The 27,505-nt window shown below is 39.8% G+C and overlaps 2 protein-coding genes and 1 long non-coding RNA gene across 3 annotated transcripts in view; 2 read left to right on the forward strand and 1 right to left on the reverse strand.

Annotated features, from left to right (window-relative positions):
• The window catches only part of XRN2 (5'-3' exoribonuclease 2), a 72,018-nt gene extending 50,166 nt beyond the window's left edge, over positions 1–21,852 (forward strand). Inside the window, exons 21-30 of the mRNA XM_081012946.1 lie at positions 317–400; positions 1,660–1,757; positions 1,843–1,922; positions 2,751–2,807; positions 3,958–4,026; positions 4,214–4,348; positions 7,790–7,926; positions 12,157–12,226; positions 16,634–16,778; positions 21,276–21,852. Of these exons, the coding sequence (XP_080869072.1) occupies positions 317–400; positions 1,660–1,757; positions 1,843–1,922; positions 2,751–2,807; positions 3,958–4,026; positions 4,214–4,348; positions 7,790–7,926; positions 12,157–12,226; positions 16,634–16,778; positions 21,276–21,332 (932 nt within the window). The 3' untranslated portion in view covers positions 21,333–21,852. The remainder of the gene's footprint in view (positions 1–316; positions 401–1,659; positions 1,758–1,842; positions 1,923–2,750; positions 2,808–3,957; positions 4,027–4,213; positions 4,349–7,789; positions 7,927–12,156; positions 12,227–16,633; positions 16,779–21,275) is intronic.
• Positions 1–27,505, reverse strand: part of LOC308481022 — a 208,195-nt gene that overhangs the window by 152,831 nt on the left and 27,859 nt on the right. The window lies entirely within an intron of this gene.
• Positions 1–27,505, forward strand: part of KIZ (kizuna centrosomal protein) — a 185,090-nt gene that overhangs the window by 133,210 nt on the left and 24,375 nt on the right. The window lies entirely within an intron of this gene.

Genomic DNA, 27,505 nt, shown 5'->3' on the forward strand with positions numbered 1-27,505 from the left:
TATACATGATTTCATGTATGCCTTGGAACGTAACCCCCCGCGTAAACAGGAGGTTGCCTGTACTATTAAGTCTCACTAATTTCAGTGAGAGAGCTAAACCATATGCTTAGCTTGGCTTGATTTGGTGAGCCACTGTAAGAACAGGATGTTGAACTAGGTAAGACTAGGGTCTGATCCATTAAGGATCTTTTTATGATTTGGGGACAATTTGGCTTGATCTTGCCAAAGTTTCTTCTACCCTTTTGTACTATTTTGTAACCTTATGTTTTGTACTATTAAAAAGAAAATATGAACTCTAATGAGTTGTTTTCTGTAGGAGTTGCACTGTTGCCTTTTGTTGACGAACGCCGTCTGAGAGCTGCTCTAGCAGAGGTGTATCCTGACCTCACCCCTGAAGAAAGTAAGAGTTGCAGGATTAAAGAATCTTTCTGAGTACCAAGGCTTTTGGCAGTGGTACTTTTGTGCAATGCTACTTTTTCCTACTATAAAACCCGCATCTGCCTTTCCACACCATAAAGCAGTTTGCTTTTATTTTGATCTCAGGTGCCAAGAACTGTTACCATTCTCAGCCTTAGTGCTCAGCCTTAGTAACCTGTATAGAATGAACATGCAGCCTCTGCATTAGTCCTGATGTTTCACAGTTTAAGCTGAATCTCCCTTTTTGCAGTATTCTGACTCCTATTTTGACCAAATATGTCAAAATGCTCCACCCAAAGGCTAAGAAGGGTTGAACTATTGCTTTCTGCCTCTGTTATGATACGGACTGCTCTTCATCAAGGGCAAGACAACCAGAACCACATTCACATTGATTATAACTTCAAGAATTGTGCTTGAGCTTGCTTTTCCTTCCTCTCATTCTTCCTTCCTTGTGTGTCATGCCTTTTTAGAAGTCATCTAAAGGCAGCCCTGATTAGGGAAGCTTTTTAATGTTTTTATATCTGTTGGATGCTGCACAGAATAGCTGGGGCAACCCAGTCAGATGGGCAGGGTACAAATAATAAAATGATGATGTAGAAGAAGAACCCGAGGGGGGGGGGCATCCTTAGAACTGATTTTTCCTAAGTTACTTGGAGAGCCTTTTTGGTTAAAGGTTTTTTTTCATTCATTTATTATTATTTGCCCAAAGGCCTATGCAGTTGTTTAAATTTTTATTGAGTATCCCATCATTTTAATTACTGTTTTCTACAGCTTTACATTGGTTTGTACATTTACAGATTTTTGCATTGCTGTGCCCCCTGTTTTATGAGAGGGCAGTATATAAATACTTTCAGAAAGACATCTGGTGCCAGACTCCTAGAGTTCCTGGCTTGATCCCCATGGTGCATGACACCTTGTAAGCAAATGGTTAAGTGTGTACCAAATGGACAGAAACTTCATTGTGGTCCCACACTAGTACACTGATAAAACAATGGAAGGTTGTTCAGTTACATTAAGCACTAGTATAAGACAAATGGATGCTCTCCTCTCCCCCATTACTCAGAGTAAACTTGGATGCTCATCAAAGCAAACATCCCTGTACAATGTCAAATCAATGATAAATCAAGAGAGGACTTTTTTAGTTTATGGTGCCGGTAGTAAGCAACATGAGCCTGTTTTGTAAGTATTACACCTTAATTAGGTTGCTCTTAATGAAGAATTATCACCCCCTTCTTTTTTCAGTCAGAAGAAATAGTCTTGGTGGTGATGTTCTCTTTGTTGGGAAACAGCATCAACTTCATGACTTCATTCTCGAACAGTACAAGTCTGGTGAAAAAGAGGTGCGTCAAATTTTTTCTAATGGATATTACATTTAATTCATTCTTGTCTGGCTCATCTGATCAGGATTTTATTATTCCCCAATAGGCAGTAGGCCTTCCCCCTGAACTGTGTCATGGTATTCAAGGAAAATTAGCCAGGAATGACAATCCAGTTCTTCCTGATGAGTAAGTATAACTTACAGCAGGGTTTATTTGCTGATTAAGAATCCCTCCTTGTTCAGTGTTCTTCAGACAAAATAAAAGTAGTTTGTAGTTTATTTTCCTCCTTCACAATGAAGATCAAAAGCTGCCTAATGCATGCCACTAGCTTTCAGTTATTGAATAGACACGCATAGATGGGTCATGCCCCAATTGAAGATGGTTTGCTAAAGTTTTAAAAAGAAGGAGGGAGATCTGGTAGAGGAAATTGGCTAGAGTGAAGAATAAGAGAATAAAAGGCTAACAGAAAGTAGGTCCCATGTTGGAGGGATGGGATTAAAGGTGAGTCTGAAAACACTGAGAAGTGTTATGGACACCAAAGGGATGGTTAACATGAGCTGATGTAAGCATGGCAAAATTTAAAATGTTTTTGGTTTTGAAAATGGACAATCAATTTTGATTAAATTTTGCTGTATTGTATTCTATTAGTGCAGTATTGATTATTCAACTTTCTGTACTGTTTGATGACATATTACGTGTGGTCACTTTGAAATGTTAATATGCTGCCCTTCCCATTTCTTTACCATTTAGCTTGGATTAAAGCATATTGCCTTAGCTTCTTTTAGTCTTCCATTTCAAGCCTTGTTATTTGAGGTTTTTGTCTTAGAAATATTTAGCGTGCAAAATACTTGTGCAGCTCTCTTGTCAAGAATTTGATCCCTTCAGTCAGTTAAATGTCATTTGGTATTAAGTGACCATTGCCTGCTTACATCAGATACATTTTCCATTTTTCTCTACAGCCAAGAGAGTTTTTCTTCTAAATGAATAGTTGTTCCATTTTTCCATATCCATTAGGACATTGCACTCTCCTGTGCCCATGCTGCGTGACCTGACACAGAATTCTGCAATAAGGTAAAATGTGTATGGATGAAGTTACCCAAATGACTTCCTCTAGGTCATGATGTGAAGTCCTCAATAGTTGAGGTGTTCACCAGTTCCTGGTTGGCTTCTCCTCTTGAGACTAATGGGGTATATGAAAGGGAGAGGGAACCAAATTAATGAAGTTAGATGTTTCCGCATTTCTCAGGCTCTTGCTTATGTGGGCTTGAAGGCAACTAAGCTGCTAAATCTTGGAAAATACGAGTGCTTCCTTAGAATGATGGATCAAATATTTTTTATTCTAAACTGTATTCAGATTATGAATATAACTGCTGGTTTCCCTTTCCTTATTGCAGAGGGATCTACTGACTCCTCCCAGCTGTTATCTTAGCAATAGTGATGGTCTGTCTTAATTAACTCCTTTTTCTGAGTCATCCACATAGTGCATGAATAAATGCATCTGACTAGGGCTGAAAAAGAGAGAATTTTGCCTACACAAGTGTTGGGGGACCACATGATTGGCCTTATCAAATAGTGACCAGCCTTTCACAGACCACATTTGACAGGCCATTATGATGTCAGGTGGAATTGATCCTGCCCCCAAGATGTGCTGGTTGCACTTGGCACCAACTTTAAGCCTTCCTCAACCAGATGTTGTTGGACTCCAACTCTCATCAGCCCCAGTCAGTATGACTATTGGTCAGGGATGATGAGAATTTTAATCCAAAGCATCAGGAAGGGTGGGAACCAGGTTGTACACATAATTGCTCCTGTACAGCCCCAGTTTACAATTGGCACTGAATGCAAGTCATACAGGCAGAATCCAAGCTCTCAAGAGGAACCCATCCTGCCTTAAAGCAGTGGATCTTGTATTCGGTGCCAGGTGTAAATGACTAGATGCAACTCTGGGTTGCAAAGGAACAATTCAGAGCGCCCTGTAAGTGGCTTTTCCTGTCCTGCCCATGACACCCTGTGATATGAGGTGAGTGACAAGTGGCTGTGGCCATTTCAAAACAGATCAAATCAAGAGGCCTGGTGAGCTCTTTTTTCATCTTTGGGCCTGAGTTGCTTTCTACTGATCCTTGCTGTATTCTGAAGAGAGAAAATAAGTTACCAACTTTAATGTCACATAACAGGCAATGTGTTAATTCTTCATAATTGTTTCAAATATTTTCATTCTTAGTATCAACTTTAAAGACCCACAATTCCAAGAAGACTTTATTTTTAAGGCAGAGGTGTTATCTGGAGCAAAGTAAGTAACCCTTCTGTTTACCCTTACCAGTTCTTCTGAACCACTTGCAGCGCTGTAGAATGGGTGAGATTGATTTTGTGGGTGGTCCTATGTCTTGTTTCAGAGAATTGAACTTGATGGCCTTCAGGCCTTCCAACTCTGTGTCTCTAGTGCCTATTAGATTGAACTTCCTTGTCTTATTATTTAGAAAGCCTCCACCAGTTCTGAAGCCAGGTGACTGGGAGAAAACTAACAATGATGGCAGACCTTGGAGGCCACAGCTTGGCTTTAACCGCGACAGGAGGCAGGTTCACTTGGACCAGTCATCATTCAGAACTTTGGGGTAGGCAACTGATTTAACTACTGTTCATCTAATGTTCTTTGTTCATATAGATTTATGCACTCAATTTTAAGTGAGGAAGACATGGAACTGGAACTGAAACCACTCAATAAACCATCCCTGGTTTTGGCACAGAAACTGATTTGGTTTTCTTCATGATGACATCTGTCAGAAGAGAGTAAGGGAAAATGTGTCCCTGTTAATTCTCCTCAACCTCTCAACAGCTTTCAATACCATCAACCATGGTATTCTTCTGGAGTGGCTGTCTGAATTAAGGGTGGGTGGCACCACTTTGCGGTGGTTCCGATCCTCCTTGGATGGTAGTTTCCAGAGGGTGATTCTTTGGCCCCGTGAAGCCTTCAGTGTGGGGTTCCACAGGGTTCAATTTTATCCCCTATTAGTGATATGAGGTGAGAATATTCTCTGCTAGAAAATTCTCCGGAAAATATTCTCCACAAACTGTAAATTCTAATGTAAGAACCAGTTTTACAACCCACATTTTAAAAAATCTAGTAAATAATAAGTCAAGCTGTGATATTGCCAGTGTAAGTAATGAATAATGATTGTTTTTGATCCAGTTACATTACTGGGGATTGTGTTATTCACCATTGGCAGTTCTGAAATGTGAGCTACAGAAAACATTTTGGGGTTTTGGGGGGGGGTTTGTTTTAAAAATGCTATTCATTTAATTTGATGAACATTTGAATTCATATGTGTTTCAAACTATATGTAATAGCCTTTTTTCCTATTTTGGTGTGACCTTATTCTTAGCAGTTCTATACCCTTGGCCATACATTGTGATTTTTTTACAGAAAGTAGCTTTAATGCTTTATACACTTAAAGTACCTAGGCCTATACAATTATATGAGACAGCATGTGAGGTGGCCTTGATTTAAACAGCTGACGTTTCTATATTTTTACTTAGTGCCGAAACTAGTTTTCTGCAGTCCTCTGATTGTCAGTTCCCCTTTACCAAATCAAAGAATGTGAATTCACTGCATTGCCCCATTGAATAAAAGTATCTGTACGGTTTTTGGTTGCCATCTGAACAAGTTTACTCATGAATAAACATGTATATTAACTAATTATATCATTTTCAATGCATTAAAATGAATATTCTCCTATTTTAAATGAAAATTCTCTTATATTCTCATTAATCGAGAATATTCTCCAAACGATTTGGAGGTCTTTAAGCAGAGGCTTGACAACCATATGTCAGGAGTGCTCTGGTGGTGTTTCCTGCTTGGCAGGGGGTTGGACTCGATGGCCCTTGTGGTCTCTTCCAACTCTATGATTCTATGATTATTCTTGAGAATTTAACATCTCTACCCACTATGCTATTTAACATTACTTGAAATTGCTGAGTGGGGTTATCCGGAGGTTTGGAATACGCTTTCAGCATTATGCTGATGACACACAGCTCTACTTCTCCTTTACATCTGCAAGTGGGGCAGTGGATGTGCTGGACTGCTGTCTTGTATCAGTTATGAACTGGCTGAGAGCCAACAAACTGAAGCTCAGTGCAGATACGACTGAGGTCCTGTGAGTGGGCAGTTCCTCAGACCAGATGGCTGGGAGGTGGCCTGCTCTTGACGGGGTTACACTCCTCTGGATCCTTGGCTGTTGCTTGAGGCTCGGGTGGCATCTGGTGAAGTATGTCTTCCATCAGCTTTGGCTGGTGGTCCAGTTTCGCCCCTATCTGGACAGGGATAGCCCAACTACTGTTGTCTGTACTCTGGTAACCTCTAGGTTAGATTACTGCAGAGGGCTGCCTCTCAAGACAGTTTGTAAACCAAGCTGCTCACCAGGGCAAGATGGTTTGTACCTATTACACTGACCCTTGACCTGTCTGCACTGGCTATCAATTAGTTTCCAGGCCCAATTCAAAGTGCTAGTTTTGTTCTATAAAGCCTTAAACGGCTCAGGACCACAGTACCTCAAGGACCACCTTTCTCCATATGAAGTAATTTAACATTATTCTGAAATCATCATCTGAGGCCTTTCTTTGTGTGCCTCCTCCATGAGAGGTCTGGAGGGTGGCAACAGGCCTTCTCTGCAGTGGCTCCCTGTTTTGTGGAATGTTCTCCCCAGGGAAGTTTGCCTGACGCCTTCATTATACACCTTTAGGCACCAGGTGAAAACATTCCTTTTCAATCAGGCCTTTGGCTGATTAATATCTGATACCATTTTAAACATGTTTGTGGTGGAGAGAAGGGGGGTTATTGGTTTGTTATGTTCTTTTTGTTTTTATTGTGTATTTTGAATTTTTTACCTTGTATTTTTGTGTTGTGAACCCCTCTGAGATCTACAGATGAAGGGCAACATACAAATTTCATAAACAACAACAATAATAAACTGAACCAGGCATATATTAAGTGTTGAGTAGATTAAGGTTAAATGCAACATTCTTCTTATTTTAATTAGATTAAGGGAATTGCTAACAACAGCAATTACATGTCTTGTTTCCAGATGGGGAAGTTCTGTGAACTTCTGAAAGACTGTTCATATTTGTATTATCTTGGAACAAATTGTGTCCTTCCATGTCAAGTGACTAGGGAACTTTTTAATGCCTACTAAACTTTAGAACCACAGTGCCTGATGTCTGAGCATCCCAAAGCAATCCCTGATCTGCACTGTTAGGAGAAGCCAAGGGGAGAAAAAACCCCAGCTTTCTGAGGAATCTGGTTCAGTTGTTCAGTTGTGATCATAATTGAATAAATCACCTAAGAGACACCACTTTTTAAAATGTTACAATTCTGTTTTTCCATAAGTTGGGCCAATGGAAGAGAGAGTGAGAACTGTTTCAGATGTTAATGCTACTGGGCCGTTGTTATGTGCGTTCTGCTTGACGGTGGTGAGCTCCCGCTGCTCTGTCCCAGCTTCTGCCAACCTAGCAGTTCGAAAGCACACCAGTGCAAGTAGAAAATTGGTACCGCTGCAGCAGGAAGATAAATGCCGTTTCCATGCACTATGGCTTCCATCACATTGTCCCGTTGCACCAGAAGCGGTTTAATCCTGCTGGCCACATGACCTAGAAAGCTATCTATGGACAAAGGCCGGCTCCCTTGGTCTGAAAGTGAGATGAGTGCCACACCCCATAGCCATCTTTGACTGAACTTCCTATCCAGGGGTCCTTTACCTTTTTTACCTTCACCTAACAAATGCTCTTTCTGACTGTTTCTGGAGAAGAAAGAATTGAAGAAATCAGTCAGTGTATGTACAGATGCCCTGGGCACACAACTCTTGCTTTGTACAGCGGTGGATGTGCCTAACGTCGGCTGTGTATCCCGTCATTCATAGAAGATTTGCCGACCTATTAATGTCTCGCCTTGCCTAGAGTTGAAGGAATTTACCATTGTTCAGGTTTGGAATGTAACACTGTTGCCATGTGTGTAATGCCTTTTTCCATGGATACCTTCATTTCTCTTCCCTTCCGTATTACAGTCATGCAATGTCAAGAAACAGAGGACATTCTGGAAGTGGAGTTTACAGCAATATTGCTCCCCCTGGAGCTTACAATCAGGGAAATACTTACAGACCACTGCTGGGAAGACCACAACAGATTCCAAAATTGCTTTCAAGTAAGTTTTTCCCCCCTTTCTATTTTAATTTTTTAAAATGGAACTCAAGGTTCTATTTAATCATTTCGCCAGTTGGAAGCATATGATACTTGGTTTGCTATTGCCATCTAGTACTTATGTTTAAGTTAACCTTCCTGTTACTGAAACTTCACAGTCCTACATCATTGTTGCTGGGCCTTCACAATCGTACATCTTTTTATCATTGTTTGAACATGTCCTCACAGTACAAGTTGAGAACTGGTGTAGTGAGTGGCTAAGAGGATGATCCAGGAATTCCTCAGTACAGATTTTATAAGAAGAACAAACCCACTTGTAGCCTTAGGAATGACTCTCTCTCCCTTTCTCGGGCCCACCCCTCTGTAAAGCAAGGATGGTAGTCATACAAACCTACTTTAGAGTGCTGTTATGGGGTGTCTAAAGCATTATACAGTGGTACCTTGGGTTACAAACACCTCGGGTTACAGACACTTCGGGTTACAGACTCCTCTAACCTGGAAATAGTACCTCGGGTTAAGAACTTTGCCCCAGGATGAGAACAGAAATCGCACAGCAGCGGGAAGCCCCATTAGCTAAAGTGGTACCTCAGGTTAAGAACAGTTTCAGGTTAAGAATGGACCTCTAGAACGAATTAAGTTCGTAACCAGAGGTACCACTGTAAATGCCTTTTCTTACTCATGAAAACTTGGGAAAATACAAAAAATGTCTAGGAGTTTGAGTTTGGTTGCTCTATTTAGGTAGTTTTTAAAAATAACAAGACAGGTGCCTTAATTTATGTAGGAAATTTAATAAATATAAATTCACTTCTGCATTGCAGGAAAAATGTTTTTGAATGATATTACAATGATATCAAACCTCAGTAATAAATACAAAAACGACTAAAACCAGCTGACTGGTAGTAGAGGAAAAAGAAAGGGGAGATTTTGTCCAGTGTTTATGGTCTTGTATTTATGCCCAGTTTTGAAGATGATTTCTGAATTTGAGCTTCTGGTCTTCCACAACCATGGTCAGCAACAGTCCGATATCCCTCAGAAAGGCCCTGCTAAAGGGAGATGAGGAGAAATCATTCAATTTTGTGGCCTGCTCCTGACCACTCAACCATAGTTTTACATACTAGTAGGTCTGCCAGGACTCCAGGATTCCTAGCAATGTGGTTGGTTAGCACTTGTATAATTATCATTATGTGTTCATGTATCATTGGGCTTGGTAGGAGTGTTGGTCTGAGAAATAAGGGTGAAGATATTTGTCAATATATTGGTTTGTCAAGATCTTACTCCATCTGTGTGATAAAATTATTCAAATCCACTTCACTTTTGTTTCCTTAAATCTCATCATATTCTAAGAACATTAACTTGTGAACTTAGCATACTAAGCTTTTTATTTTCCAGGACATCTTTTTGTAAGTGAATGAAAATTAGAGTATAGCAGGGTAATACAGTCAATCCAATCTAAGCTCTCTCAGAGCTAGCTGTGGGGGTTAGTGGTGTTCCCTGATTTCACATTGATGTGCCAATTTTCAGCTGATGAATAATTGTATGCTGGTAGCTTGCAGGAGTCAAGTGGAGTCTGCTAGTACTATGCGAATACAGGCTTGGATTTTGCTGTCAGAGTGTCTGATTTTATTATTTTCATTTCAGTCAGTAAACTTGTCAATTAGCTGACTTTCCACTAATCAAAAAGAAAAAAGGGGGGAGCATTTTTCAATCAGTAAACATGAAGTCTTGGCTTTGATTGCCATGCTGATTACATAAGTTATCACTTCAGTTGCTACTGGAGAGGGCAACTTAAATCGTTGCATCGGTTCTAGGAATTGCTTGCATTTTCAAGACCAATGAAATATTAACTGTCATTTCTCTCGTTTTCTGTACCTTTTTGAAATGTCAACCTCTTGTTTTTATGTTTCCTCACTTACCTATTTTCTTACATTGCCATGATGAAAGGTAGAAACTTGGCATTGCAACTCTTTCTGTTACGGTATTTAGGTGTGTGCTGTGTACCTTGAGTAAGAAGAACTATTTTCAGTGTTGTCTCTTTGTGTGGAATTCTGCTGTTTATACAGATATTTGGATAACAGTGTCAGCGCTGTTAGAGAAGTGTCCAAACCAGTAGTTTTTGAGCTAACTGCTCTTAGCAATTATGAAAGCAGATATCAGAATGCATCCAGATTATTATTTACTCTCATTTAGCACTTCACTTCTGTGTTATTCTTTTTGATATCCTGAGTTTTACCCTCTTTTTGTGAGCGAGGCAGAGGTGGTGGGGGATAATGGAATGGAGAGGGGTGAGAATGCTTCTTCTCCCTTGACCCTTCAAAAATACCATCCCAGCGCTGCCTATCGGAATAGGAGATGAAATGAGCCGGGTCCCTGCCCATGTAGTGTGCTTTTTGCTAGTTTTCCAGAAATGTAATAAAGATATGTGAAATGGTTTTGTATAGGAAAGGTTACCAAATCCTTTATAAACCATTTAAGTTGTATATTTCTCAGAACCGGCTGACTGTTCAATATTAATATAATTTAATAAGTCTTGATACAGACTTGAATTTAATACGTACATCTCACATGAATATTTGAGTTTTAAAAGATTAAACTACCATTACAATAGCAGTTGCTTCCTAAAGTAAATCCAAGATTTGTACTGTCTTAGTTTCATTAATTTATGATGGTGCTGTCTTACGTTGTTAGTGCATAAGGAACCTCAAACCTTAAGGGCTTCAAATCCTGGCCACAAATGTATTTATATGTTGAGGTTGGTATAGGGATGTCCCTAATTTAGCCTGACCAGTTAGGAACATAGTGCAAAAAGCTTTGTTCATTGGCCTCTATGAATTACTCTGCTCCAACAGCAGCGAAAGCAGGAATTGCCAGTGTTGAAAATTAGGCTGGATTTCCACCAGCAAAGTTACATTGGTGTCAATCAGACATGCCTGCACTGTACACGGTTTATTCAACTGCTACGATAAAAGGTTTTTGTTTAGGTCAGACCATTAAAGTATAAGCCATCCAGTCTGAATGTGCCTGGAGAGGGGCTCAGGTTTCCTTCCAGCCATGCCTTTTTTAATGCTCGGATTCACAAAGGCAGTGTGGCATTCCAGTAAATTATTGCTAGCCCCTGGTGTTCTTGAATATTAACCCATTATCAGGGACATTACTGTCCTGTCATAGTAAATCGATTGGACAACTTCTGAATCCAGCTGTTATAATTAGGTGGCACTTAAACATCATTGAGGATAATCAAAGATGTCACTGAAACTGAAGCTTTTGATTGATAAATGATGTAAGTGTTTTGAACTCACCAGGGATCTATTGATTAGATATTTCTTTCATTCTGTTTACTGGTCCGTTTATTTAAAAGAACAGAAGCCATTTAATTGCATGGCTTGTTAAATGATGTTGTTGCTGGTACATCTTTGTAGTATGTTGTACTTTTGAGCTAAGAAAAGACGTAAGTGGGTGGTCTTTTAGTAGCATCAGATGGTTGCAATTCCTGGTGTCCTTAGCCACAGTTCACCTAGTGTGTAGCTTTCTAATACAGATTATACTAAAAGTACTTAGTTTCTCAGATTTATAGCCACCTCATCTGGAAAGTTTGGTGATGGGTAACAAACATGCCTGGAAGTTGGCCTTTCTTGCTATCTTCTGAGTAAAAAGAATGAGATTGCCAATCAATTAATGATTTGGTTTATTTTCATGGGGGCAAATTTTAATTGATGGGGCCCCCTGCAGTTGTTGGGCTTTGGGAGGGAAGGGTTTAAAAAGATAATATATTAAAGTGGTCTTTCTAAGAATGAGTGGTTGTTTTTGTTTTGCAGTTGAAAGTTATCTCACATTTCTCCATGTCACAGAAGGCCACCTGAGATTTTAATAATATTACTGGAGTTAAATTTAATTGGCAATATGCCTTTTAACTGATCAGTGACAGCAATAAAGAGGTTAATTCTCCCCTCACATCTGCCATGCCAAAGTGTGTTTCAATAGAATTTTGGAAATTAAGCCATTCTTACACATCATATGAGAGGCAGCTTGCTTTCTCCCTTTACCAAAATTTTTGCTAAATACTAACTTTTTGTCACTGTGTTCTTTGTAATTCTTAAAACTAAAAGTTCTAGAATTCTTATCTGTGTAAGGATTTAAAACTATTTGTTTTTGTAATAAGTCTTAAAATACACCTATTTGTGGTTCACTGTGATATGTTACATCTGTGTTTATATTTTATTTTGCTTTAATTTCACAGATATTGGTCCCCAAGACTCATGGCAAGGTCCTACACCTCTCTTTCAGCACCCACCACAAAGATTTGACAGGTATTTGTTAAAAATTTCCTTTTAATTACATATGTTAGTGTCTTAATGGAAACCAACTCCTAGAATTTCTGTAAGTGTTATTTTTGTTATAAAGATCTCTCTAAATATCTCTCTAAACCCATCTTTGGATGGTTTCTGTAAGACCTTTCCTTTAATAATCAGAAACTTCAAAATTAACTTTGCTGTTGATGCTTCTGCTGTAGCATTCTTGGTTCTTTGGCCTCTCTCTCTTTGAAGCACTATGAATTTCAACACAGACAGCTTAAAATTGCATTAGGTTTTGGACAGGCTAAACAAATTTCTTTTTAGGAGAGTCGTGGAGCTTAATGAGGCATAACTAATGGTGGTCCACTTTTATCATCACTGTGCAGGAACCACAGCATTAGTACAGACCAGCCATTGATTCTTGCTACAAACCTCTTGAAGTCCTAATCAGCTTCTTTGGTGCAGCTTTTTCAGGCCTGACAAGTCTATTGTAGGCCAGTGTCACTGTAGGTCAGTAGTTATTAGTTGCCACTGAAAACAGTTTCTTTAACTACTTAAGACTGAACTGAATTAAATGCAGGAGGGACTCTGAGGAGGATTAAGGAATCTGCAGTCCAATAAGTACCATGGAACAGAGAGAATGTGACATGGTTTGATAATAAGGGATGTTTTATATGTGTGTCCCTTCATTGAGAAGCTGATTGTATGCCCTTAAAACCAGATATCCTGGGGTTTGGAAAGTGTATCTGTGAATAATTCTGTTATATCTGTAGAGCAAAATAAGATAATACAAATAAAATAGTTGCTAAACTGAGCATATGTTTTCTTTGTATGTATTGTTCCTTGCTATAAGAGAACACCTAATAACAAAAAATTGAGTAAATTGCCTTCTAATTTTGCTATCACAGTTCCAAGAGTATATGGGAATTCTGATTTGAGGGGAATTCTGATTAATTATTTAACTTGAAGTGCTTTACTTTCCTTATATTTGTAGGCCATTTTTTTAAAAAAAGAGTTCAAGAACATTGTGACTTGTCTCTTTATAGTCATAATCAAAAATACTCATTAATGTGCTTTCATCGATTTTTGTACTGCTATTAAATTAAATCAGTTAAATCATAAGTACAGCATAATATGCTATGCTTTCATTATGATACCCCTCCCCCCTGTCAAGAGTAAATAAACCTTTCTGAGCCCCCCTGCATTTAACTGAGACCAAAAGCAAGCAGTTTGCTTAGCTGTAGTTGTTCTTGTTCCAAGTTAAATGGGAAGGCAGGTCAGATTTTTTAAAAGGAGATTACACATTTAAGATTCCTGCGATATTTTACAAAAAGGCGAGAGTGCTGCCTTCTCTCCCACCCCTGGCACTTGCCCAGTTAATCTCAGTGGGCAGTTAATGTCTGCAACCTCTGTCGGTATTCTGGTCTGCTTTTCAGTTAAGATGGGCTCACCACAATGGCAGGTCAAGGAGGACTATATCATTCCTTTTGGAGAAGCCTCCACCCCCGCCTTTAAGAACCATTTACGTAAATGTGGTATTCTCAAAGGACCACCTGCTTGCTATATCATGAACTTGATCGGCTCCCTGAAACAATTTTATCTCACTGTGGCAGACCTATCAAATTTTAATCAAGATGGGCTAGAAGATACATCCACTGTTTCACTTGTTAGAAGGAGGAAATAATTCTCAAATGTCACAACAGCTGGGCCCATTTCAGATATTTCATTTCATTATAGGACCTGACTACCTGTGAGGTTGTATGATGAAATACATTTCTACCCCCCACTGCTGAGATGCTGTCTGAGACTAAGAATGCAAAAGCTTGATTTTTCTTTGTATTATCAATTTCACACAATGCTGTGTTGGTATCAGGTGACCCGGAGCATGTTCAGAAGGTACCTTGCTGAAGTTAAATAGGTCTGAGTCTGGTCAGTCACTGGGGGGGAGGCTGCCTGAGAATCTCATATATTCTGCCTTGAGTTCCATGATGGAATAAAGGTTGGGGTATAAATAGACATTGGTGGTTCTTTGTTTCAGGCAAAGTAATTTGCATGAACGGATTTACATGAAAGTGCCATCCCTGTCTGTAAGATAGGATTTCAGCTTTTCAACTTCTGATTTACTTGCTAGGTTAATTTTGAAAGTTGAAGCTTTTCATGGCTTAATCTTGCATCTGTGAGAATTAGGTATTGGGGTCAGGCGCCATTTTGCTTTGTTTTCAAGTGCTTGAAAATATCTACTTGGCCGCTGCTGGAAGCAGAATTTGGGGCTAGGTGGATCTTTTTTTAATCCAGTAGGGCAGTTGTTCCATTCTTATAGAATGTTGCAGAAAAACTTTTTTTTATCTTTCATGGACCAGAAACACCACACATATAGCCAGGTTCACCTCAGAGTATAAGCCATTTCATAGTGGACAACCAGGAATCCCTGACTTCTCACCACATTAGTGACTTACGAAGAGTGCTGGTTGTCAAAAGTAGTGCTCTGCTATCCTCTGCTAAGTGGCAACTCAAGGGGAAGAAGGGCCCTATTATTTTAATGGTGGGTATTGGTGCAGGAGGGATGCGGGTGGCGCTGTGGGTTAAACCACAGAGCCTAGGACTTGCCGATTAGAAGGTCGGCGGTTCGAATCCCCGCGACGGGGTGAGCTCCCGCTGCTTGGTCCCTGCTCCTGCCCACCTAGCAGTTCGAAAGCACGTCAAAGTGCAAGTAGATAAATAGGCACCGCTCTGGTAGGAAGGTAAACGGCGTTTCCGTGTGCTTCTCTGGTTCACCAGAAGCGGCTTAGTCATGCTGGCCACATGACCCGGAAGCTGTATGCCAGCTCCGTCAGCCAATAAAGCGAGATGAGCACCGCAACCCCAGAGTCGGTCACGACTGGACCCTTTACCTTTACCTTTATTGGTGCAGGGGTGTCAACTTGAATAAAATATTGTGGGGGCCCAGGAAAGCCCCACCCCACAAAATTGATCACATGACACAGTGCACACACACTATTTGAATGGGAATGCCCATCAACTTTGCAGGGACCTGCCCACCTCAAATATTTTATTGTGGGGGCCAAAGCTCCCACAGCCCCTAGGAATTGACTTCTATGTATTGGTGGGAGGCTGGAGTTACTGAATAGCCTTCCATTCACATAGACTTCCTATCTTGGTAGGAGGTAGCAGCCATGAAAGCAGCAGTTTCAATAGATGTTTGCTGGTGCTTGAGCGAAGCAAGTCTAAAATTCTGTTGGATTTGCAGAACAAGAAAAGTGCATCTTTGAATCCTAGCCTACTAGCTTTGGTAGAGTTCCACTAGGAACTCTTGAGAAATGTTAACTCTGGCTTATACAACAACACTAGGCACTTGATGACTGTTGCTCAAAGTACATGAAATGGTATTTCCAGTACTTTCCCCAAGATACTGATCATGTAACTAGCCAGATGATACATTTTAGCTACTCTATATTATTTGGTCCTGCTAATGATACATCATTTTGCTCAAATGTATCTGTCTTCAAATGGATTTTAAATTTTTGGTTAAGACAGATGAAATCCTGTGGGTGACAGAGCTTAGGTCTTAACTATAACTAAAACAAACTACATTTTCCTGTATATATGTGTATATGACCTCTTGCTATATACTGGTACAGTTAAAACAGTACTTGTTGGTAATCTGGGATGGCATTCTTGGTGATAATAAGACATTGCATTTGTGTTCCCATATAAACAGTATGCCAAATGTTGGTTGGTCCATGCCAATTAGTGCTTACGTTGCTAGGTCACTGTGGTCAATTGAACACGGCATCAATAGAACTTGAAAAGGTTTCCTCCTGATCAGACCTTCTGACATATTGAGTAGAATAATGGATGGGGGGAGATAACGCTTAAAAAGCCCTTACCCTGGATTCAGACTACTCTGCAGTAAGAATTCATTTGCAACCTGCAATTAACTAGAAAGAATGGACTCCCAGATTAGCCTGGATGTCCACAAAATAAAGCCTCATTCTGGCGCTTGTTTACTCTTGAGATAATGTTACATTTTGCTGACGTGATTTTTTTCTTTATACTTCAAATCCCTGCACAGAGGCAGGTTGGGGAGGCAGCAATACCGAATGGACTATATTCTTTCAGGACATCTTTAAAACCTGAATCTGAATTTGACAAAGATTTTTAAATCCTTAGGTTTGTTCCCAGTGAAGCATACGGGAGTGAAAAGACAAACAGAAACTTTTGTTTTTAGTTTAGTTTTTGTTTAATGTTCCACTACCAGGAAAGAAGCAAAATTGTTCTAATATAACAGTAAGTTTGGTTTTTAAGAGGCGCTTAATATTTCTGTAAATAAGCTGAGGTGTGCCATATCCAACGCCACTTACGATAGCTTTTAGACAGATGGTAAGAAAACTTATACATATGATATACATGTTTTTTCTTCAGAAATTCAGGGGCCACTCCGCTTCTTGCATGGAACCGCATGCCTCATTCGCAAGGACAACCCTACCAACAGAATCAGTACCAACGCCCAGGTGGACCAATGAATTACCCACAAAGGCCCAATGATCGGAGGGAAAGGGGAAGACAGGTAACAAAGTGCTGTGTGGTTGTTCTTTGTGATCCTTTAGCAAGCTAGAAGAAAGTGGGGTATAATGTAATCTCAATCCTGAAAGCTAACAGGATGTTCTTTGGCTAAAGAAAAAATCATATGTATAGTCATTGAATGTATGGGATATATTAAATACAAGCAACTCCCAAGGAGTGTTCCAAGGCACTATGTGTTTAAGTGAAATCGTGTATATTTGAAACACCATTGAAAAAGCCTACAACACACACACACACCCGTTCTGCCCCCGCCTCTTTTTGTGACGTTTTTGGGTCGCTTGCAGGTTCTGCGCGATGTGCACATGTATGGTTGCACACATATCAGACATACCTAAAACAGTGGCTTCCTGTAAATTAATCATTTAGCAAAGAGTACATTTTCACAGTAAGGTACTTGAACACCCAGTGAGTTTTTCTGTGGATCTAACTGTGGTTAAGACTCATTATAATTAATGTTGTCCTGTTAATTTTATTTTATTTTTTTATAATTTTTTATTAAAGTTTTAAGCAACAAAAGAAAAAGAAAACAACACACACAAAAAACAGTACAAAACTCAACAATAAAAAACACAAAACATAACAATTAAAAACAAACTCTCTTTTCCATTTCCAAATTTAAAATACTTATTTTCTAGACTTCCTCATACCTCCCTCTTTTGTATTCCAATCTACATTATTTGTCCAGCAGTTTCTTTTCCACTTTTTTAATCCCAATCTTTAACTTAATATAATGTTAAAATATATAACTTCAACTTTTTTAAACCTAATCCTTAATCTTAATGTCATATAACTTTAAAATTTTCCCTTTTAATATCAAATTTCCATTTCTTTAAACATCTTTAATCTTGATCTTTAATCTTAATCTATCATTAACTTTAACCTGTGCAGCTGGAAACCATTTACTTTCAGTCCAACATCCCTTTAACATTCCTTAATTTTGCAATGTTTCTGAAGGTAGTCTTTGAATTTCTTCCAGTCTTCCTCCATCAACTCTTCTCCCTGGTCACGGATTCTACCAGTCATTTCCGCCAATTCCATATAGTCCATAAGTTTCATCTGCCATTCCTCCAGCGTGGGAAGTTCTTGTGTCTTCCAGTACTTTGCGATGAGTATTCTTGCTGCTGTTGTTGCATGCATAAAGAAAGTTCTATCCTTTTTTAACACCATTTGGCCGACTATGCCCAGGAGAAAGGCCTCTGGTTTCTTAGGGAAGGTATACTTAAATACCTTTTTTAATTCATTATATATCATTTCCCAGAAAGCCTTAATCTTTGGGCACGTCCACCAAAGGTGAAAAAATGTACCTTCAGTTTCTTTACATTTCCAACATTTGTTATCGGGCAAATGATAGATTTTCGCAAGCTTGACTGGGGTTATGTACCACCTGTATATCATTTTCATGATATTCTCTCTTAAGGCATTACATGCTGTAAATTTCATACCTGTGGTCCATAACTGTTCCCAGTCAGCAAACATAATGTTATGTCCAACGTCCTGTGCCCATTTAATCATAGCCGATTTTACCGTTTCATCTTGAGTATTCCATTTCAGCAGCAAGTTATACATTCTTGACAAATTCTTAGTCTTGGGTTCTAACAATTCTGTTTCTAATTTGGATCTTTCCACCTGGAAGCCAATTTTCCTGTCCAATTTAAATACCTCCATTATCTGATAATAATGAAGCCAGTCTCGCACTTTGTTTTTTAATTTTTCAAAACTCTGCAATTTCAGTCTATCTCCGTCTTGTTCCAAAATTTCCCAATATTTCGGCCATTTGACCTCCATATTGACCTTTTTCAAGGCCTTCGCTTCCATTGGTGACAGCCACCTTGGGGTTTTATTTTCTAGCAAATCCTTATATCTTATCCAAACATTAAACAGCGCTTTCCTGACAATGTGGTTTTTAAATGCTTTATGTGCTTTGACCTTGTTAATTTTAATGGGATATAAGGATGAATAATTTTATCTGGACTGTGGCTGATATCTAGACTTGTAACAATTTTCACACATCCTATGCTGAAAATATCTGCCACCACAAAATGTCAAAGGATTGTCATTACCAGAAGAATATGTTTGATGACAGGGTCCTTTTGCTGCCTCCATTCTCTTTCAGAAGTGGCCACTCCGTGGGGAGGAGGAACTGGAGCAGCTCCTGCCCCTGCCAGCTAGATAGGAGCTCTGTCGTGTTTTCCAGACCTTTTTTGCCTTTGTGGGACTTGGCATGCTTCCTTTGGTCATGTAGGGCGGTTTGTCGTGGATGTGCATATGCTCTTTGTGTGATGAGCTTGCATGTGAAGGCCCTGCTTTTGTCTGGGACTGGGGTGGAGGACCTGCTCTCCATGTCTTGCTGGACTATCTCCCATCTTCCTTGACTATTGGCCATGTTGGCTGGGTCTGGTGGAAGTTAAAGTCCAACAAGAAGGCCACAGGTTCCTCATTCCTTTGAAGAATCTCTGACTTCTTTTATTAGCCATACATATTTTGCCTAAAATCAAAATGATATTTTTATCTCAAGGCCTGAATTGCTACTAATTTTTCTTTTTTAACATGCAATAAAGAATCCAGTCAATATAAGTAGGCATACAACATGCTAACCAGTTGAAAACTGTGTACATAGGCAAACGATAACTAAAAACATTAAACTAAACAATGTGGAAATTATTGAGCCACCTTCTGGGACTGATCTTAGCTTTTGAAATAATATAAGAATCAAATTTTAGCCTTACGTTCTCTTTCAAGAGTAACTGAATAGGTAGAAACAGGTAGCATTCTGAAGAGGTTTCACTTCTCTCTAATGCTAGGATCAGCTATCATTCTGTTTTAAAAACTTGTTTCCTGTGTAATTTTCCCCTGTGGTAGGTCTGCATAGTCCCTTTTTCAAAAATAAATTCTTACCTGGCATAATTTTGGATAATCTGATATCCCTCTTATAAGACTGCACACAATCTGAAAGACAGATCTTGCATTCCAGATCTTGATTCTCTCCCCAGCCCACCCCCCCCAAGTTCCCTTGATGCAATGACATTTCACTGCTGGCACCAAAACACAGTAATCCATTGATATCTCAGGTCTGCACTTGTGCCTTTACTGGGATGATTGCATGAGAGTATAAGTGTTTTCGCAATTCTTACCTTAAACACCTGATACTGAAAGCTCCTATTGAAATTGCATCAAACTGTTGATAAGCTGTCCTGAGCATTTGGTGGATGCTTCTTACCACAGTTGCGAGGGGGGTGGAGCTGTCCAAACATTCACACAACCATCACTTGGATGTACATCCTGGTCTTGTTCAAAAGCCATTCATCGGGGAAGGCTATTGAAAATGAAAAACTGAAGTTCTCCACATCTGGACATGTCTCACATGGAGTGAAGAATGCAGAGTTTTCTGTAAGGCACTTTGCAAGTTGCAAATGTTAGGAATGGTTCCTGATTATTACTTTGATCTTTTGTCTTTCAAAAGATAGCCTAAATAGGACCCCAGAATTGGATTCAGGTTTGGGTTTCATTTGTAAAATTTTCCCCAAAATATACCTGCCATACTCAAGGACAGCATTAGATTCCTTTTTGTCTCTAACACTTTCCAATAGATCTGTGGGCAGCCCATCAAATGCTTTGTTCACCTGTCACAGGATTGCCACAGACGCACTAGGTTGCCTATGGAATAGCAGTTGTTGGGGCATCAGATAGAAGTCTGGAGATCGGATTTTGGCCACAGGCCTCTTTGCTAACCCTTTGCATAGATGCAAGTACTGTTTATTAAGCATAGCATGAAATAGTTACCCTAAGTTCCCTTTCAGAGAAACTATAAGGTTATTTACTACTTTGTACCCTATGTCAAAATGTATTTTATTGAAATATTGTACATATTTGCAAAAGAGTCCTCTTTTACAATTGCCGACTTTTGAATTAACTCTTAGTATTCTGTTGTTCACATAGCTTAATGACCCTTTTGCATGCTGCATAATGTAGTGCAAATAAAAGAATGTGAACAATAATTTCATGTTAGTGGTCAAGAGTAACTGGTCAGTTCAAGTATCAAGCAGTTAATTTAATAGGGTTAATGTTAAACTTAAACTTCCATGTAAATATGTTTTGTAATATGTTTTGTAATGTTAATTTACCAAGTTTCCATTTTAGGTTCCCCTTATACTTTTAAAGTCCAGTTTTACTCAAAGAAAAAAATGGCAACTTTAATAGTAATAGTAATAAAAATAGCTATAATGGAGTTCAAGGATTGGTGGCAATTGAGGGATATGATCCAAGGCAAAGTTAAGACCTACTGATTTAGAGAGAAAGATAAGCACATCCTTAATTCTCTCTGGGTTTGATGAGGCATAACATTGCTTAACTTTGGGCTGAATTGTGCCTCCATTTGCATGTCATTTTATTTTTCTTGTACCACTTTTCTTGTAATCTCTTCTTTCTGTTTTGTACTACCTTATGACTGGAAAAAGAGTAATACTATCTTTCTCTTTTGCAGGGTTATGGAAGGCCTTACCCATTGCCACCATCTTCTGGAAGATACAACTGGAATTAGGCTTTCGGCATTTCCACCATTTAAAATAATCCTTTTTTAAATACCATCTTTATCATCTGAGTACTTTCTAGGTGATAAACTTTCTTTTTAAACTGTGTACATTTTTACTGATAAGATTTGATATGATACAGATGTTACTTTACAACTGTACTGCAGAATACAAGTGAAATTAGCACTTTTTTGCTTGTGTGAAAAGTCTAATGAATCAGGAGTCCTGTTCTGTCTTTACTGTGTGGTTTTTATTGCATTACTACATTGTTGATGCCTTTCGTATTCACATAAGAATATCCCTTTGGTTCACAGCTAGGAAAAGGTTTGTCCTATGAAGAATAGCATTGAAAACACACAGAGAAATTGTGTTTTAATTGTGGAAGTTAGCTTAGAGGCTATCTACAAGCACAATGTTTTAAAGACTTTTGGTCAGCATTCCTTCTAAAGTGCTTCATTGTTGATGTATTTGTCCCTTTAAAAAAAAGTTGGCGAAGTTTTGAAGTAAAAGTTTCATCTTTTGCAACATCAATGTATCTTTGTTATGCAGTTTGTTTCATATTATTAGACAAGAATTAGAAGTTCTCAAGTTTGGCTGAGTCATTCCTATGCTACTTCATCCACAGGACCCACTTATGCTGCCTGCCTACTAAAGCAAACTGTGTGTGAGAGAGACAGAGAAAGAGAAAAAACACTCTTCTTTCCTTCAGTAACTTCTTAAAGCTTGACTTTGAGATATTAAAAATGAATGGTCTAAAATAAAGGCCTCTTCCTCCTGAAGCACTTACCCAACTATTAAATTAGATAAATTAGCAATGCTTTCCCCACTTCTTTTATAAATACACTAAAGGGAAAATTTATAGTTCACCCCTTACCACATCACTAGATGTATACTACTTTCGTTCAATCCCAGCTCTCTGCTCTCAGGAGGTTTGCAGCAGGAAACTCCCACACCAGCCGTGGCAGGAAGGGGAGTTGAATTGGGTCCCAAAACATTTAATTTAGAAACGTTAATAGAATTGTCATCTTCCTATATGCAGGGATTTTCTTTTTCTAGGAACTTGCTCATTTGTTTTCTGTGTTTATATGCCTCCTTTTGGGCAAGGCATTCAGAACAGGTCACAGTTTATAATAATAAAATGTCCAAAGCTAGGATAAGACAGGACTAGTTCACATGTATGTTCATCGCTTGATGGCTGCTACATCAACGGATGAATTGCATGTGTGAATGAGGCGTTGGAGGACTAATGCTACAAATAAGAGCTTTAATGTGCACTAGATGTCACTCTAAAATGCAATGGATTTCTTTCTTTTTTAAAAGAATATTTTTTATTGGTTTTTCCATGAATACATCCTCTAACAATATTTCTCTAACAATTTTCCATATTTCCCCCCTCCTCCTCTGGACTTCCCTCACATTCCCATTTTGTTTTATTTCCATATTACTCACCCTGCATGTTGTTTCCCAAAATTTTCCCAATACATATAGTCTTACTTTTTGTTATATACAATTGTGTTTGTTTATTCAAACCCTGCCAATGAGTCCAATTCTTTATGCTGCCTCTTCATATATGTTGTAAATCAGGGGTCAGCAAACTTTTTCAGCAGGGGGCCGGTCCACTGTCCCTCAGACCTTGTGGGGGGCCAGTCTTTTTTGGGGGGGAGGGAATGAACAAATTGCTATGCCCCACAAATAACCCAGAGATGCATTTTAAATAAAAGGGCACATTCTACTCATGTAAAAACACACTGCTTCCCGGATCGTCCACAGGCTGGATTTAGAAGGGGATTGGGCTGCATCCAGCCCCTGGGCCTTAGGTTGCCTACCCCTGTTGTAATTGGTTCCCATTCTCTTTTAAAGTCTTTGTTATCCTTTTCATGTAGTTTATCTGTTAATTTTGCCAGTTCTGCATATTCCATAAGTTTCCCTTGCCATTGTTCTTTCGTTGGTATTTCTTCTGTCTTCCAAGCTTGTGCTAATTCAATTCTTGCCGCTGTTGTTGCATACATAAATAATTTCCAATTTTCTTTTTTTAAATCTTGATCTAAAATTCCTAGGAGGAATGCTTCTGGTTTCTTAACAAAAGTCTTTTTAAACATTTTTTTCAATTCATTATATACCATTTCCCAATAATTTCTAACCCTTTTGCATTCCCACCACATATGTTAAAATGTACCATCTTTTTCTTTACATTTCCAACAGATTTTAGATCCTTTTTATACATTATTACCACTTTCTCTGGCGTAATATACCATCTATACATCATTTTCATATAATTCTCTTTCAACAAAATACAATCTGTAAATTTTAAATTCACCTTCCACATCTTTTCCCAATTTTCCCAATTTTCCTGTTATATGGGGAAACGCTGGATGAAATGGTAAAGTCAGCACAAATAAAGTGGGCTCATGATTTAGGTCACAATACGTGACCTAAATCATGAGCCCACTTTATTTGTGCTGACTTTACCATTTCATCCAGCGTTTCCCCATATAACAGGAGATTATACATTTTTTGTGTAATTTTGTATCACTCTCAATTATCTCTTTTTGAAAGTTTGACACTGTGTAGCTGAAACCTTTCTTATTGTCTCCCTTAAACTGTTCATTTAATTGTCTATGATGTAAGCAACTTTGGAAAAAAAACTTTAGTTTAAGCCTTTTTCCACCTCTATTAATAATTCTCTGTACGTCGGCCAATTTCCTCTCTTACTAAGAGGTTTTAATGCTAATGCTTCCACCTGTGGAAGCCACCATGCATTTCAACATTGTGTTCAGATATTCACCTACTAATAATCTATTGTTGAAAAACTGAAGCTACAATCTTGCATATGCTTACTTGGGAGTAAACTGCATTGAATTTAGGCATTTCAACTCGGAATTCAGTTTAGGATTGCACTCTAATGTAATGGACATGGCACTCACCCCATTAATTATTACTTTTAAAATTAGGCGTATTTTTCACTATTGATTTGAGGATTGGTTCTGGTTCCTCAGCAGGAATGTTAAGAAATTCACTTCATTTTCAACTATGGTTTTATTATCTAAAGTTAGTCGTACTCTTGAGTAGAAACACTGAAAACAATGGATTGAGGTCAGTTGATTTCAGTGAGTTTACTTTGAGTATGACTAACACTGGGTATAACCCCATGTTTTTTTATGCCTAAACTTTAGCTAATCTTTAGCTTATGCTCGTACCTGGATCCAATATGTTTACTATGAGCTAATTCAAGTTAGACTTGGTATAAATAGACATGCAGCAGAATGAGGTGACGGCGCAGACTGGACTACCATTGCTTGCTCCCTTCCTCCTTTTTTATTTTTACTTGCATGGAATTTGTTTAGGGGAGTACCAGCAATCTGTAGTCTGAAGTAGTATAGTCTGCTCTATCATATCAGTTTCATTCCTCCTCCTCCTCCTCCTCCTTCAGTAGATCAGAATGTGGGATGGAATGCTTGAAAGAAGCCCTGGGCCTCTTTTGAAGTAAGGGTGGCCCCGCTAGAAAAGAGAACAAGCCGCCTGCATTTTTGTGTGGAAGAGAATTTCAGCATTTTTGTTTGTCATGGATCATGGAGGAGCCCTGTTCCCTTTTGCAGAATAGGACCAAAAAGTGCAGTGGACAAAAATTAAAGCTGGTGTGGGAAGCGAGGGACCAAGCTGTGAAAAAGGCAGGTCTCTGAGACAGCTAGACATGCCAGGGAGAGAGTTGCGGTATTGTTTGCCCATGAATGGAGGGGTAGACCATTCATGGGGGCTTCTTCATCGTTCACAGAGTGCCACAGTAAAGTGAAAGCTTGTGTGTGTAGGTCAGTAAAGGTAAAGGTAAATGTCCAGTCAAAGGCGACTATGGGGTTCGGCGCTCATTTCGCTTTCAGGCTGAAGGAGCTGGCGTTTGCCCACAGACAGCTTTCTGGGTCATGTGGCCAGCAGGAATAAATCGCTTCTGGTGCAATGGGACACCGTGATGGAAACCAGAGCGCACGGAAACGCCGTTTACCTTCCTGCTGCAGTGGTACCTGTTTATTTACTTGCACTGGCATGCTTTCGAACTGCTAGGTTGGCAGGAGCTAGGACAGAGCAATGGGAGCTCACTCCGTCGCAGGAATTCAAACTGCTGACCTTCCGATCAGCAAGCCGAAGAAGCTCAGTGGTTTGGACCACAGTGCCACCTGCGTGGGTTTTTTAAACCTTTTTTGTGTGTGTAAATTAGCCATCTCACAGGTGTAGGCTTACATACACACACACATATCCTGCAGCAGTAAACCTGAGCTTGATACAAGTGTATATTTGACTGAAAGCTGCAGCTAATCCTGACAAGACAGAAGTCCTGTTTTGGGGGGACGGGACAGGCAGGTGTGGAGGACTCTCTGGTCCTGAATGGAGCAACTGTGCCCCTGAAGGACCAGGTACACAGCCTGGGAGTCATTTTTGGACTCACAGCTGTCCATGGAGGCACAGGTCAATTCTGTGTCCAGGGCAGCTGTTTATCAGCTCCATCTGGTACGCAGGCTGAGACCCTAACTGCCTGCGGACTGCCTCGCCAGAGTGGTGCATGCTCTGGTTATCTCTCGCTTGGACTACTGCAATGCGCTCTACATGGGGCTACCTTTGAAGATGACCCAGAAACTACAACTAATCCAGAATGTGGCAGCTAGACTGATGACTGTGAGCGGCCGCTGAGACCATATAACACTGGTCATGAAAGACCTTCATTGGCTCCCAGTACGTTTCCGAGCACAATTCAAAGTGTTGGTGCTGACCTTTAAAGCCCTAAATGGCCTCGGCCCAGTATACCTGAAGTATACCTCCACCTCCATCGTTCTGCCTGGACACAGGTCCAGCGCCGAGGGCCTTCTGGCAGTTCCTTCACTGCAAGAAGTGAGGTTACAGAGAACCAGGCAGAGGGCCTTCTCGGTGGTGGCGCCTGCCCTGTGGAATGCCCTCCCATCAGATGTCAAGGAAATAAACAACTATCTGACTTTTAGAAGACAGCTGAAGGCATCCCTGTTTAGGGAAGTTTTTAATGTTTGATTCTATGTTGGGAGCTGCCCAGAGTGGCTGAGGAAACCCAGCCAGATGGGCGGGGTATAAATAATAAAATTATTATTTTTATTTTATTTTATTTTTTATTATTGTAGCTTTCTGAGGAGTGTTTCTGTGTGAGGAACTGTTTGCAAATGCTTGCTGGTTGTGTTCACACTTCACATTTTAGGTTTATCCTCTACAAATCATGTGAAGCAGTTACAATTTTCCCTGCTTAGAAAATGTCCTTGCCAGCCATTCAGAAAAGCTGCTGCCTTTATAGACACTTTCCTGCGACTCTTTCCCAGCACCTTTCCCTTCGGAAGGACCCTAGCAAAGATACACCTGTTCTTTATAGTTGAACAGAGCCCCAAATTTCTAGAGCTCTGAATAACAGGACGGAGAGGAATGATCCAGGAAAGGATTGATTTATTCTCTGTGACTTCTTTGCCCCTAGCCAATGACTATACCAATTCAAAAATATTATCAATCTGATAGATTGTTTTGTGCTCCCAGCAAGGTAGGCCTGTCAGCCTGTCACAGCAAAAGAACTTGTGCTATAACAAACATGTCTGTCTTTAGGGTGCCATAAGAATCTTTGTTATCAATTTGTGTCAGTTATTGTGGGGAAAGGCCCTGTCATTTCTGCCTCTGTACAGAGCCTGGTACACAGGAGAGAGGGGTTTTTTTGCAGGGATGGTTCTGGATGGTGGTTGTCATACACCCCTAGGTTGAAATTCCCCTAAGAGACCATAAAATAATCCCTATTTGCCTTCAGAGTTGCAGCAGGAGGAGCCGGTTCGTCCAGCCCCTTCTCCCCCATGCAGGTGCCTCTTTGCAGAGTTAAATGCAGGTCTCTCTCCTGGACAGTCTTGGCCGCCAATTAAAGGCCTGCAGGAGGGAGCCTCTCGAGGGCCCCCAACTCCAGGGGCTGGAGAGGGAGAGTGCTCCTCCAGCTGACTTTGCCCTCCACTGCACCAGGGAAACTTTGGGAGGCTCTTTGTTCCCACTTAAGACCCCTTCCTGGCTGGGCCGCACCAAAGACACTTATCCACCTCTTCAGATAATGAGCTTCACCCAAGTCTGCCTGGTTTGTCTTCGCCTTAAGGATCTCGGCAGCACTAATTGCAGGAGAAGCCCTTTCTTTCAAGCAGCCCGAAAA

This window comes from Podarcis pityusensis, assembly GCF_964106645.2.
Source record: "Podarcis pityusensis genome assembly, chromosome: 7".
NCBI classification, from domain to species: Eukaryota; Metazoa; Chordata; class Lepidosauria; order Squamata; family Lacertidae; genus Podarcis; species Podarcis pityusensis.